The 13,502-nt window shown below is 36.7% G+C and overlaps 1 protein-coding gene across 2 annotated transcripts; it reads right to left on the reverse strand.

Annotated features, from left to right (window-relative positions):
* Positions 1-7,450: 7,450 nt before the first annotated feature.
* Positions 7,451-12,951, reverse strand: LOC110937422 (vacuolar protein sorting-associated protein 32 homolog 2). 2 transcript variants are annotated; one of them, XM_022179841.2, is made up of 8 exons: positions 12,743-12,951; positions 12,553-12,656; positions 11,655-11,754; positions 9,789-9,874; positions 9,598-9,689; positions 8,768-8,882; positions 8,254-8,447; positions 7,451-7,655 (listed from the first exon to the last, which is right to left on the reverse strand). In XM_022179841.2, the coding sequence occupies exons 2-7, from the start codon at positions 12,622-12,624 to the stop codon at positions 8,256-8,258; spliced, it is 657 nt and encodes a 218-aa protein (XP_022035533.1). In that variant the 5' UTR covers positions 12,625-12,656; positions 12,743-12,951; the 3' UTR covers positions 7,451-7,655; positions 8,254-8,255. The 2 variants fall into 2 exon arrangements, with proteins under 2 accessions (XP_022035533.1, XP_022035534.1); XM_022179842.2 differs by having other exon boundaries at positions 7,451-7,660.
* Positions 12,952-13,502: the final 551 nt, after the last annotated feature.

The following is a 13,502-nucleotide window of genomic DNA, read 5'->3' on the forward strand; positions in this document are numbered from 1 at the left end:
TTAATTAGCGCCAAGTCCCTGTCTGTTATGATGACACGTGGCTCCATACAGTCCACTGACATAGAGTTGATCCTCAACATAGACTTGATCCTCTCCAACACCCATATGTAGTTTTCTGCCTTCTCTGCGGAAATTAACGCATGAGCAACCGAAAGTGACTTGTTTGTCAATGTCATACCTAGGACCTGCACAAATGGAAGATTGTACATGTTTGTTTTGTAGGTGGCGTCAATCATGAGCACATGCGGGAACACACACCACATAGTAAATGAAAGTGGATGGAAAAAGAAGATATCTTCAACTGCTCTCGTCATCTCATTTCCGCGCATGTAATAGGTGAAATCTTTTTCGACGAGAAGGTTTTCGAGTTGTTGCATTGGAGATTCTCCCACCCACTTTCCGGCATTGATCTTCTGAACAGCATTGTGTACATCTTTTGGAATAATATTTATATCTGGGTTCTTTTTTATTAACGTACGCCAGATGCTACGGTTTGGAATATCCTGCTCTGCCAGCTGCTCAATCAGTCTTTAATCCTCCGAAGAAAGCCTTCTCGTATACGCGTGACCCTCCATGTTTTCAATAGGAGTGTGGTTGTGCCTCGCGTCCTTCACCTCTATCCTCCAAACACTTCCCTTTGATTCCGTAAACCCTATTAACTCAAACGGGAGTGTTTGCCTACTACAAAAGGCTCTATCACAACGTCCAAAATAGAGCACCTAACCGGTGTTGGTTAACGTCGGGGTCGTGAAACTAGTTTAGACAAATTTCTTTCTACGATTTTAAAGGGGGTTACAAAATCTTGAGATGTTTTCACAGGCTTATGTTATTGATTTTTTTCTTCATTTTATCATGATTTTGTCATTCAGTCTTAGGGGTTGTTTGGCAACCTAGTGCTGAACCAGTAAGAGTACGTCGATGTGGAGGTTGTGTGTGGTGGATGAAGTGATGGTGGGTTGGGGAGGTGGTGTGTGAGTGGCCATGTGAGGGTTGTGAACACAAGGACAAAGAGGTAAAATTCTCATTCAACATAATTTTAAAACTTAACAGGTAAGAAGTTTACTACCTGATTCAGAGGTGTCATTCTACGATGAACCAAACACACTTAATGCTCCAAACAACCCCTTAGTGTAGTTAAGAAATGCCTTGTTAGTGTGTTTGACATTAAATATAATCTAAGTTATGTGTAAATAATTAGCCAGTCAAAGATTCATGTCATCTGGAATGTCGAGTTTAACAACTAAAAGATAAAAGTATGGCTGTAAATGAACTGAACCTTTAGCGAACAGTTCATGAACTGTTCGGCGGGAAGTAAATTTATGTTCTTTTGTTTAGTTAATGGATGAAAATGAACAAAATATTTCGTTCAATTAACTAAATGAACGAACAGGAACAAAGGTCTTGTTTGTTCGACTACGTACGTGAATGTTCTGTAATATGTTTGTTTACGTTCGTTCATGTTCGTTCATTTCCGTTTGTTTATGTTAATTTGTTAAATGTTTTTAATGTTTTTTAATATTTCACTTTACCTCTTAAGTTTTACTTTCCCCCTAAACGTTAGTTAATCATCATATTAAAATATGAGAAAAATGCCCGGATAGTCCCTATGGTATGCCCATTTTTCACCTTTAGTCCCTAACTTTCTAAAATTACAGCTATAGTCCCCAACTTTTGCAATTTCGTTCCCGGATAGTCCCTGACGCGGATGAGGGTTAGTTTTTTCTATTAAGTGAGTGTGAAATGACTATAATACCCTCACTAATAAAAAATATTATTAAATCATATAAGAATATAAATTATATTACCAATCCCTTCCAACCTTTGTGGGGTCCACCCACAACCCACCACCATCTTCAACCTATCTTCAACCCCACCCCCAATCTCACACCACCCCCAATCTCACACCACCATCAAACACCCATCCTCATATGATACGTGAATTAGTGGTTGTATATCTACTTTAATTATGGAAAGTTTCCCAGTTACTAACATATCAAACGTATACACTTGATGTGCTTATCAATGGCATTCAATACAAGTATACACTCACTAACACACAAAGCTAAGTATCAAAACAAAAGTTAACAGGATGAGTGACCTGATTAGAATCACAAGAAGGGTGTTGACTTTGGAGAGATTTGGAGTTGACCTATCTTTCTCGAACCTGAGCAATGGTGTCACCGGTTAGTACAAGAGTGGCGGCTGTCACTGCTGGCTTCATAGGGAACCATCCGCCTCTTTCTCCGGCAACCTGTGATGATTCCGATGATGATTTGGGTGAATTCCGTTTGTTTCTTCGGTTATCGGAATCAAACGGCCGCATTCCCCATCTTTCGCCGTTAAAGCCACCGCCCAATGACCCCATGATTCTGAGGTTCTAATTTGTACAGACAAAGATGAATTTTACATTTATTCATGAAATTTTACATTCCTAATTTTAGAAGTGATTCCCCTGTGTTGTGGGGTAGGTTTTTGACTAAAAAATGTGGGGGTGAGATTGGGGGTTCAACGATTTTTTTTTTTTTTGGAGCTTGCTTTGTAAACTATGGAGATTCGATGATTTTATCGATTGTGATTCGACAATCAGGATTCGGATGTAGTAATTTTGTGATTAGTTTATGTGCGTCGGAAGAAAACCACGACGGGGTGTGGATTTGCAGGTTCTTGTGCGGAGGGTGGAGGCGATGGCTAGAAGCGGCGGAGGGTGGATACGGTGGTGGTCATGGAGAAGAAGGTTTAGAAATGTTTTAGGTTTTAAATATAAAAGATGGTCCCACTTAAATTATATATTAACTCTTTTATTGATTTAAATGTTATTTTTTAATAGTAAGGGTATTTAGGTCATTTCACACTCATTTAGCTGAAAAAACTAACCTTCATCCGTGACAGGGACTATCCGAGAACGAAATTGAAAAAGTTGAGGACTATAGCTGTAATTTTAGAAAGTTAGGGACTAAAGATGAAAAAAGGACAAAGCACAGGGACTAACCGGACATTTAACTCTTAAAATATAGTAAAATGTAAGCCCTTATATAAACATATGAAGAAGTTGGACACTAGAGACATTTTTTTGGATATGTTTAAGTAACTTTAGATAATTATGTTTTAAGTTAGCTAAACTTAATTTATCGTATGGTGCTTGTAATAGACTTTTTGTTTCTTGAATTCTTGATTTATCATTTAATGGTTGTATTTGACTATTGTGTTTAAGGTTAATGTTGTTTTTATTTCACTTCAAGTTTAATGTTTGTTGGTGTTCATTTGCATTCGTTTGTTTTCATGACTAGTGTTCACGAACTGTTCGTGAAAAACTAAAATTCCTTAACAAACGAACAAAAATTTATGTTCGGCATGTATTTGCGAATAGTTCACGAACATCTACATTTCCTTAAGGAATGAACACAAACATGGACTCGTTTGTGTTCATTCAATTCATTTACAACTCTAGATAGAACTACAAAGCCAAACATCACTATATCTTCTCATGTAAATAAAAACTTTGTTATCAGGCCAATTTAATCTTTGAGGTGCACAAACCGAGTATTTTCCCAAATAGTCAAAACAGGTTCCGGTTAACATGTGTAAAAGCATCAGTTTAGTTCCAAATGGTTCCGTTTTTTAACCGGATTCAACAAGGGGTTCTCAAACCAGTTCAAATCGGTTCGGTTCCATGTTTTTTACTACTTTCGGATAGAGCTACACAAAAAAAACCATACCCGGAATTGGACCCGGTAAAAAAATCCCAGAACCGGTTCTTTTAATACCTGGGTATTCTATACCCGCAATCGAAACCGACCCTACCTGTATTGTATAGATATGGTATGGATTTTGATCTTAATACCTAGAACCGGAACTGATCATACCCGATTAATACCTGAAACCGGACAAGAACTGGAACCGGAACCGATTATCCCCGCTATTCCTATACATGATTCTAATATCTATCTTTTAAATTTAGGTTAGTGCATTTATTTTGATTTTTTTACATTATACAATGTATATTTAATAATAATAAACAAAAAGACGAGAAAATAAGGTAGTAAAAACGCAATAGAGTATTAAAAAACCTGAAAATCAGGTACTAAAAAACTCAGAAATTGGGTATAAAAAAAACCCTGAAAATAAGGTATTTTAATACCCGGTGTCTTAAGAACCGGAACCGAACCCTTCTCGGAAACAGGCACGTAGGGTATAGTTTTTTGGTTAAACAAACGGAACAGAACTAGTTATAGCAATAACGGTTCTAACCCTGAAAAACAAAAACCAAAACCAGTTCCATAACTAGAACCGGTTATTAAAAATCCCCGGTTTATGCACCTATACTTTCGGAACCGTAACCAGTATTTTTTTACTTCTAGTTTAATGTATGCAGCTGAATTTAATACAATCAACTCAACAATCATATATTATGTTCCACAATCAACATGAATTAATTGCCATTCACATGAGGCACGCCCATTCACATGAGGCACGCAACACGTATACTCATTCCGTGGCCAAAATTTAAGCTGTTGTATTTAACTTCATTAAACCAAATTGAGTTGTTTGACCGACAATTTGTGGCTTGCAATCGATAGTGTAGAATTTAAAACTCTAAACTTGTATTATGTGTAAGATTTCTAGACTGCTTTGAACTGACCTTAATTGTTAATTTGAAACACCAGCATGTATTTTAGACAAAAGATCATATACAAATAATTTTAACGTACAAAACGTACGAACTGAAGGTTTTGCTGAAAAAACGTGATAACATTTTCGTAATTATTAGTAATTATCAAAATTACTCTACAAATGATCCTGTATAGGAATTATGATCATGTAGAGTAATTTTATAAAATGTGCTTATAGAGTAATTTTGATCTTATAGGCTAATTATCAAAATTACTCTGCATCACTCAAAATTACTCTGCAAGTTTATCAAACAACTTACAATTCAAAATTATTCTACAAAATCATTTGTAGAGTAATTATGATACTCTACAAAATTACCTTACAAGATCAAAATTACCATACAAGATCATTTGTAGAGTAATTATGATACTCTACAAGATCAAAATTACCCTACAAAAACATTATACAAAATTACTCTACAAGATCAAAATTACTCTACAGGGTCGTTGTAGAATAATTTTGATAATTACTCTACGAGTAAATAATTACGAAAATGTCACCGCGTTTTTTTGGCTTTTTCATGCCTTTCGTACGTTTTGTACGATAAGATACTCTGTACGTGAACTTAAGTATATATATTTGTATGCCTGGAATATTTATACACAATTTTTTTTATAAAAATGTGTTTATGTAATCTATAAAAATAAAAATAATATAAATCTGCTTTTATATACAAATAACCATCAATTAACAGTGCAGGGCCGGCCCAATAAGCATACAAACCTAGGACTACAAAAACTAGGGGCCTCAAATTTTAAGCTTTGTTCTTATATGTTACATTTGTATTGGCCCAAGTTAACAACCCAAAAAGTATTTAAGCCCGAGAGTTTGAAGAATATAATAAAGATCCATGCGCATCCTCTGGCCGCCTCCCATCCTCATTATGCGACATCATTCCTTGTTGGTTTTATGTCACATGGTTCCATTCCAAATATGACGAAGAGAGGTAAATGGATATTCCATGATTTATTTTTCTATTCATGTAGAGACATGAAAGAAGGTTCTAAAGGGTTATGAATTTCACGAATCCATTTTTTTGTTCGTATCTCTTTGTTTCATTAGTCATCTTTGTTTTCTTTGTTTTCCAGATTTTCGTTTGGTTATCTGTTTTTTTTTTTTTTTTTTTTTGTGTTTTATTGTTTAGATTTACAAGAATGAGCGGTTCTTCAAAAGGGAATTTAAATGAGTCACTGGTTCCATTAACAGAATCCATGGTTGCACAATAAGATCTTTTGAAGCTGTCAAGTGAAGAAGATGACACTTTTGATGAAACAGAAGATGAAAATGAGTTGGATTGTGTCAAATGAGTGTTGATAATGGAGTTTCAAATGTGGCTTTGTTTCTGGTTTTACTAAAAGTAAAAGAAATAGTATTTTAACTAAAAACACCCATTTCAGTAAATATTTTATAAAACACCCATTTTGGTGAAAATTTTTCTCCACATCTCCCATTTAAAAGAAAAAAAAAGAACTCTGGACTAACGGCTAATTTGATAATAATATTCATCATCTACTAATCTGTAATTCTGTATACAAAATCAATTTTGCGATTTGAAAGATTGAATCTCTGATATTCGCAATTTTGATTTGATATTGTCGATTGATGAATTTAGGTCATCTATAGGGGTGTTCAAAAAACTCGTGGCTCGCAGCTCGCTCGAAACTCGCTCGAAAAAAGCTCGAAGAAAGCTCGGCTCGAAATTGGTTCGGTTGTAAACGAGCCAGCTCGGCTCGGCTCGGTTTGTAAACGAGCCGAGCTCGAGTTTGGCCTGGCTCGGCTCGTGAGCTCGTGAGCTGGCTCGATAAGGTTTACATCTTTCATTTTTTTGTCCCACATCTCTTAGAAAACAAAAACTAAGGAAGTATCTCCCCTATAAAAGAACGTAAAGACAATGTACAAAGTAAATTAACTATTTATACTTGCATATTTAGCTATATGGTTAAATTAAATGGCAATTATAGCCCTCGGTCTATGAAGAAATTCATTTTTAAGAGCTTTTTAAGTAGTAAATTTTGCGGTTTTTTGATAGTTCGAGCTAGATCGAGCCGAGCCTAGCCGAGCTAGCTCGAATTCTAATCGAGTCGAGCTCGAGCCTCAAATCTCAGCTTGATTTGAAATTCGAGCTCGAATCGAGTTCGAGCCGAACTCGAGCTAGGTCTAGCTCGGCTCGACTCGGCTCGTTTACAGCCCTAGTCATCTAGTATCTCAACAAAAGTAGATGCATTTTTTTGTGAATTATAAAAATTCAAAGTGCCTCAACTTTCAAGTTAGCTTAGGGCCTTTAAAAACATTGGAACGACCCTGATTAACAGTTGTCACTATCAGAAAAATAGAAGCTTTAAAAATATAAAAATTAAAAATATATATATAAAATATTGACATGTTCCAAGTATTGAATAATTTATTAGAGTAAACTGTCAAAATGGTCCTTGAGGTTTGGTCATTTTTGTCACTTTAGTACAAAACTCAAACCTTTTGAATCTAGGTCCTTGTGGTTTCCATTTTTGTTGCAATTAGATGAGACCAGCCAATGAGCTATACCTTAATTGGCATCGAAAGGGAAGTAAAGATTTGGGTTTAGGCCCATAGGTCTTAAGTTTGAATCTGATCCCAACCGGGAAGGGTTTTCCCTAAAACTGGAATTGGACTATACAACGATGTCTCCCATCGCACGTATGGGGTCACCTTTTGTCATTTGGTCACCCAGGTTGCCAGGTCTTTTATTTTGTTGGCCGTTTAAAAAAAGATCGAGACCAATATTAACTTTTTTGCAATTCTATGTGAAAAAAATTCTTAGATAACCAACATCAAACATGTACCCATGATTTTCCACATGACACCGACACGTGAAAACTAGAAAAAAAGGTCCCTTTCCAGTTCCTAATACAACAGAAGTCATTGATCATGTTATAACACAAACAATACGCATATCTTCATTGTTTGAAAATCCAATCTTTACAATTTCGTCCAACCCGCATTCGCACCTGCACTACACCACAAACTTGTATCAATTTTGATAACTTCACTTTTGGAATGTGTAAAAAAAAAAAAAAAAAAAGATTGGTCCCAAAAAAAGCGTGAGGCGCTCCGAGGAATTTTGGTCCCAAAAGTCGAGGCATGCGTCAACGTAACAGCCAAATAAGCTTTATTTACAACCAGAAACTACAAAACTCTCATCGGTTTTACATATAAAGCACTAATGGACCCCAACTTTGACCGATAATAACATGAACGCCTTCATTCCCCTGATGTGATTGATTTCCACAGTGGCCCGCCGCCTCATGCATTAGGCACACGCGCGCGCATCTTTTTGAACCAAGAACTCACCCAAGGTGTAACATAGTTATTGTAACCATCTCTTAACGCATTAATAATAACTAAAGAATATCCAAAAGATTTAAGGATGTTTACGGCTCAACTCAACCCAGCATGTTATTAAAAGTGCTCGTTTCGACTTTTGACCCGTTACCCAACCCACCCATTTTTGCCACCTTCAATACTAGTAGATACAAACAACAGCTACTATATAGTGAAATTCAGTTATACCAAGAATAAAGATTCATATAAGAAAAAGGATCTGACCTTTAAAGCGCCATTTCTGCTTGCAATGCAGCAAGTTCATCTTCCTCAGCGGTGTTCTGGCGCTGAGCTGGACGTGTTGGTTGTTTTCCAGCTGGCACATAAACCGGTGCCGCAGGTGCAGTGGTGGCCGGCTGTAAGAGCTGCTCCTCCAACTCTGCTCCTTCTAACTCTTCAAGTTCAGCCTCCAACTCATCCTGCATTTTTATACTTACACCATTAATATAAACTACATTTATAAGAAAACAAACAGTTACTCCTCTTGTTCAGTCAAAGATATTCGGTTTGACTTTTCATGACAACCCCATCACTCCCTTCATTACTCTAGCCCACAACGCATAACATAAAAATAAGTCATTTTTATAATATATTTGTCTATGATTAACCATTAATTATTTTCATTGACTTGTATAAGATCAAAAGTTAATGTTCAAAGAGAGAAAATACAGAACATTTTTTTGGATAATGAAGTCGAGAATTATTTTATTAAATAAAAAAAAACGTAAAGTGCCCATACCTCATCAAAATCAGCTGCTGCACCAATAGGTGTTGCCAATGCTTCCTGAATTTGTTTCATGTTCTCCGTTTGCTCATTAATCTCATCCATTGTTTTGTCGACATCATCAATATTCCTGTTTTTTTTTTTTTTAAAGAAATTAAACCCATCAGAAAACTTAGAATATCTCATATCAATATAGGAAGAAAGTAGAAATATATGGCCATTTGGATTTAAAGCTTTTCACGACGCTCAAATCGGTTAAGTGGTAGCCCACTCTTTTGGATTTAAAAACATCTAATATGATTATAAAAAGAGTAAATTACAAAAATCGTCCTTTATGTATGTCACTTATTGCAAAATGTGTCTTTTATCTTCAATAATTACAGAAAACGTACTCGATGTTTGCAAACCCTTGCAAGTTATGTCCTTTAGCACTAACGCAGTTAACTTTTTGTGGTTAAATCCGACCAAATGGACCCCACATGAGGGTATTTTGGTCATTTTACTCTCATGTGGGGTCCATTTGGTCGGATTTAACCACAAAAATTAACTGAGTTAGGGCTAAAGGACATAACTTGCAAGGGTTTGCAAACATCAAGTACGTTTTCTGTAATTATTGAAGACAAAGGACACAATTTGCAATAAGTGACATACATAAAGGACGATTTTTGTAATTTACCCTTATAAAAAAAGGAGTTTTTGTTTGAATACACTGGTTTGAGAGGTCAAAAAAACATATCAATAACACTTTGTACGACTTTCAACCCATTAGACCAAATTTGTTTCTAAATAAGTTTTCAAATTGGATCATTCGACCAAATAGAGAACAAAATATATAAAAAACTTACACTGCCTTTTGCATGTCCTTCATTGCTTTAGCTCCGGTTCTCAAGGCATCCACTGTCTCTGTAGTAGCTTTTGCACCTTCAAGCATTATCATCTGGTGTTCAGGGACATATACATAAGTTAGTTAACAGCTTCTATAAATTAAACATAATAATAACTAACAGTTGCAAATAATACGAAATTCTATAGAAACCTGATCATGAATACGCAATTGAAAATTCCCAAGCTGTTCAATTTGCTGTTCATAAAGTCTTTTTCTCTTTAAACATTGTATTGCCGCTGAATAAATCCCGTATGCAAAAAAGGAAAGATGAAACACGGTTAGTATAGCTTAACTTATCCAACAGAAGGCTACCGCATATAAAGGAAATGTTAAATACAAGGTATATCGGTACATGTATGCACATATGCATATTTTTATGTGCACTTATATATGCATGTACGTATAGTAAATATTTATGCATAATACTCTTTATTTTTATGCAAAAGTGGAATTACATTGTTTCCGGTTTATGTTCCACAAAAATGGAGTTACTTCACAAGTAATAAGCCTTATAACTAGGGTTGTTCACGAGCCGAGCCGAGCCGAGTCGAACCGAGCGGACCTTTGCTCGTGCTTGGCTCACTTACAACCGAGCGAAATCCGAACGAGCATACTCAAGCGCGCAATTTTCCGAGCGATCAGCGAGCGACGAGTGATTTGGACAGCCATAAGTTTAGAATGTTTCATTCGATGTCTCTGTTGTCGGGTCACGACTAAGGTCCAACTATCGACTGAGGTCAGACTGTTCGAGGATGAGGCTCTGGCTTGGTTTTAAAATGCGCGCATAATGCGTGATGCGCACATTGCGGTGGAAACAGCGCATCAGGTGTAACGATGCGAGCAGATTACGTGATGTGGCGGTTATGCGGTGATATTGCATGATGCGAAGCATTGCAATATGCGTGCAACATGTAAAATGAAGGGGTTTTTTATTTTGGCTTTGGAGGGAAAATGAAGAGTCACCTTTTTATATTTTTTTTATTTTACACATCTGGAAAATGAGATTGAAGAAGATATCGGGGAGTATGATGATGAAAGAGATGGACGTTTGGGTGGTATTTCTGATGATTTAATGATAACTGATTAGAAACTAGTAGTTAAAGAGTATGTTTAACTTTTAAGTGTTTTGTTATGTCTAAGACTAAGTATGTTTTATTAATGTTTTGTTATTTTAATGACCAAGTATGTTTTATAAGTTTGTTATAAGTAGTTTTTATATGTATGATTATTTTATGGTACTTTTATACCCAGAGACGTCCAGTATACGTGATGCGTGCGCATCACGCATCGGATTTTTGGACCAAAACACATCAGAGCGCATTACGCAATTTAAAACCAAGGGCTCTGGTTGAGGAAGGTGAGGCAATGAGCATACGACAAAGAACACATTGTGGCATATGGCGAGAGCGAGAGACAATTGACGACTGATGAGAGGAAGAAGTCAAATAATGTCGCTTCACGACTTAAGTTTTAGTTTTAAATTTAGTATTAAATTTTTTATTGGTTTGGTTAGGCTGGTATGTATAAATATAATTGTATATTTGCATACAGCGGGCCTAATCTAATAGAGCGGTATGTATAAAATACGAATATACATGTAATTTGTGTGTATAATAAATTAATAAAATTAATTCGAGCCGAACCGAGCCAAACGGACCTTTGCTCGTGCTTGGCTCGTTTGCAAACTGAACCAAAACCGAGCGAGCACTTTCCGAGCAAGCGACAAGCGATTTGGACAGCCCTACTTATAATACACCTTTCAAGCCTTCAAACTAGAGTTTAATTTCAGGATCAAGATGCATAACACAAATGCTTTTGCAAATAGATGAGTTACATTTATTCTTTTTAAGGTTCTATATAAATGTTACATACAAATTTTGGGAATATGTAATAAGATATAGAGAGTATAAAAAAATCTCAAAACTGCAGCAAGTAAATCATTATTCGAAAAAAAAAAACTAACATATTCTAATTGCAGGAGTGTGTGACAAAAGTTCTTTAAAGTGCGGTACATACCTCGTTTATTTTTTGCTCTAGTGAATTCCTTCGCCTTTTCAACCTCCGCAGAAGCTTTCTTATTAAGTACCTTTTCTTTCTTCTCGAGCATTTCAAGCGTCTACACAAATTTTAAGTTATCGGTTAAAATCAAAACATTAAACAACATGTCAAGGGTCATTACGTACGTTAGAATCCTTTCAAAAGTTACTAATTCATAGATCTGACTTTGATGAACTTGAAATGCACGCATTAATTAAGAGCACATAATACATGATGCGCATGATGCAGTGATGAGATTGCATCGCTGCAGTTGATGCGAAGCGATTGCATGTGTTGTGGCGCCTTATGCAGTTGAACAATATTTTAACAGATTGACCATCGATTGCAATGGGTCTGAATTTGTAACTCTAATTGAACAAATCCGACCATCGATGAATCAATGGGTTTAAGTATTTGAACAAATTATTGAACAAATCTGACCAGAGACAACGAGAATATCTTATATTTTAGTGTTAATATATTAACAAGTTAAAAATTATCTATAAATAATTTTTAGTATTATTTTCACAACAATCGTCTTGCGAACCTCGCCTCGTGGCAGCTCTTGAGACCAAACAAAGTAAGAAATAACAAACCAATCATACTGCAGAAGTTCATATTTCTCCTCAGGGTCACAAATAGGGGTGTGCAAAAAAAACGAATTAACTAATCCATAACCAAATTAACCGAAAAAACGGAACCGAAAAAACCGAACCATACCAAAAACCAATGGGTCGGTTAATTGTTCTTCCGAAAACCAGGAACCAAAAAGATGAACCCTAAAATACCAACTAAACAAATTTCCACAATAAATAAAGAAACACTCAATAAATCCGTAAGGGCAGCAAGATAACATAAACATAATCTCAAAAAGTACCTCATTTAACTTATCTAACGTTGTTACAGCATTAGCCTCTTGCTTAGGTTTGCCAAACATCCGCGCAAACATCGTTACCCTGTTTTTCCTAAAAACCCTGCGATCTGATCCGATCAAAAGCAAGAAACTTAAATCACGAAAACCCCACAAATCGATTGATAGATAAGTGAACGAAGATATGGTTTTTAACCTGGTTTGTGAGACAGATTATTAAAAATAAGTTGAAATTGTATTGAGAGATTGACGTAAACCCGAAAAGAGGTTTTGATCGAGGATGAAGATTGAAGAAATTTGTAGTGGATGGGTTGTGAAAGTGAGGAATTTAATTGGGGTGGACTTGGTATTGATGGGGGTTTGCTTAGGGGTGTTGGTTATCTCCAAAGTCGACACACGGTTTACTATTCATGTTTAGGGGTGTTTTGAAAACTTCCAAATAATTAAGGGGCTGTTAAGGCGGTGGGGTATGGGGCGGAAGTTTTGGCGTGGATTGGGGTAAAACGCCCAAGTCACCATCCCGGGTGGGCTTGGGTTGTGGCGTGGCCCCTTGGGGCTTGGCTTTCAAGCCGGGCGTGGGGCGGTTTAGCCAAGCTAGCTGGCGGACTATCATTTGCTCACCCCGCCACGTCAGGCAGGTCTTTAAAATTTTGAAATTTAGAATTCAAACAGGTCCCCCCCCCATCCCCCCATCTTCTATAACCGCCACCCGGGTCACCCAAAGGCCCTATATATTGCAACCCCAACCCCACTGGTCCCCCATCCCACGAACCAAACACCCCACCGGCTACACCCACTGTCTTGAACCCGCCACCCCGCTGGTCCCCCCCATCCCACGAACCCAAGAAGAAATGGCATCCTGGAGCCGTCAAGAAGAAATGGCACTCGTAACTAGCGTCGTCGACGCTATGAAGGGGCGGCCACCAGGCCAAACAAAATATTGGGTGGAAGCATTT

The sequence above is a fragment of the Helianthus annuus genome, chromosome 7, assembly GCF_002127325.2.
Source record: "Helianthus annuus cultivar XRQ/B chromosome 7, HanXRQr2.0-SUNRISE, whole genome shotgun sequence".
NCBI lineage: Eukaryota > Viridiplantae > Streptophyta > Magnoliopsida > Asterales > Asteraceae > Helianthus > Helianthus annuus.

Bases quoted from the DNA above. Each gene is read 5' to 3' on its own strand.
- LOC110937422 (XM_022179841.2), bottom strand. From the start codon at position 12,624: ATGTTTGCGCGGATGTTTGGCAAACCTAAGCAAGAGGCTAATGCTGTA. The intron at 9,875-11,654 runs GTATGTACCGCA...GGATTTATTCAG, and splicing joins TAGAGCAAAAAATAAACGAG to CGGCAATACAATGTTTAAAG. The intron at 8,448-8,767 runs GTATGGGCACTT...ATAAAAATGCAG, and splicing joins CAGCAGCTGATTTTGATGAG to GATGAGTTGGAGGCTGAACT.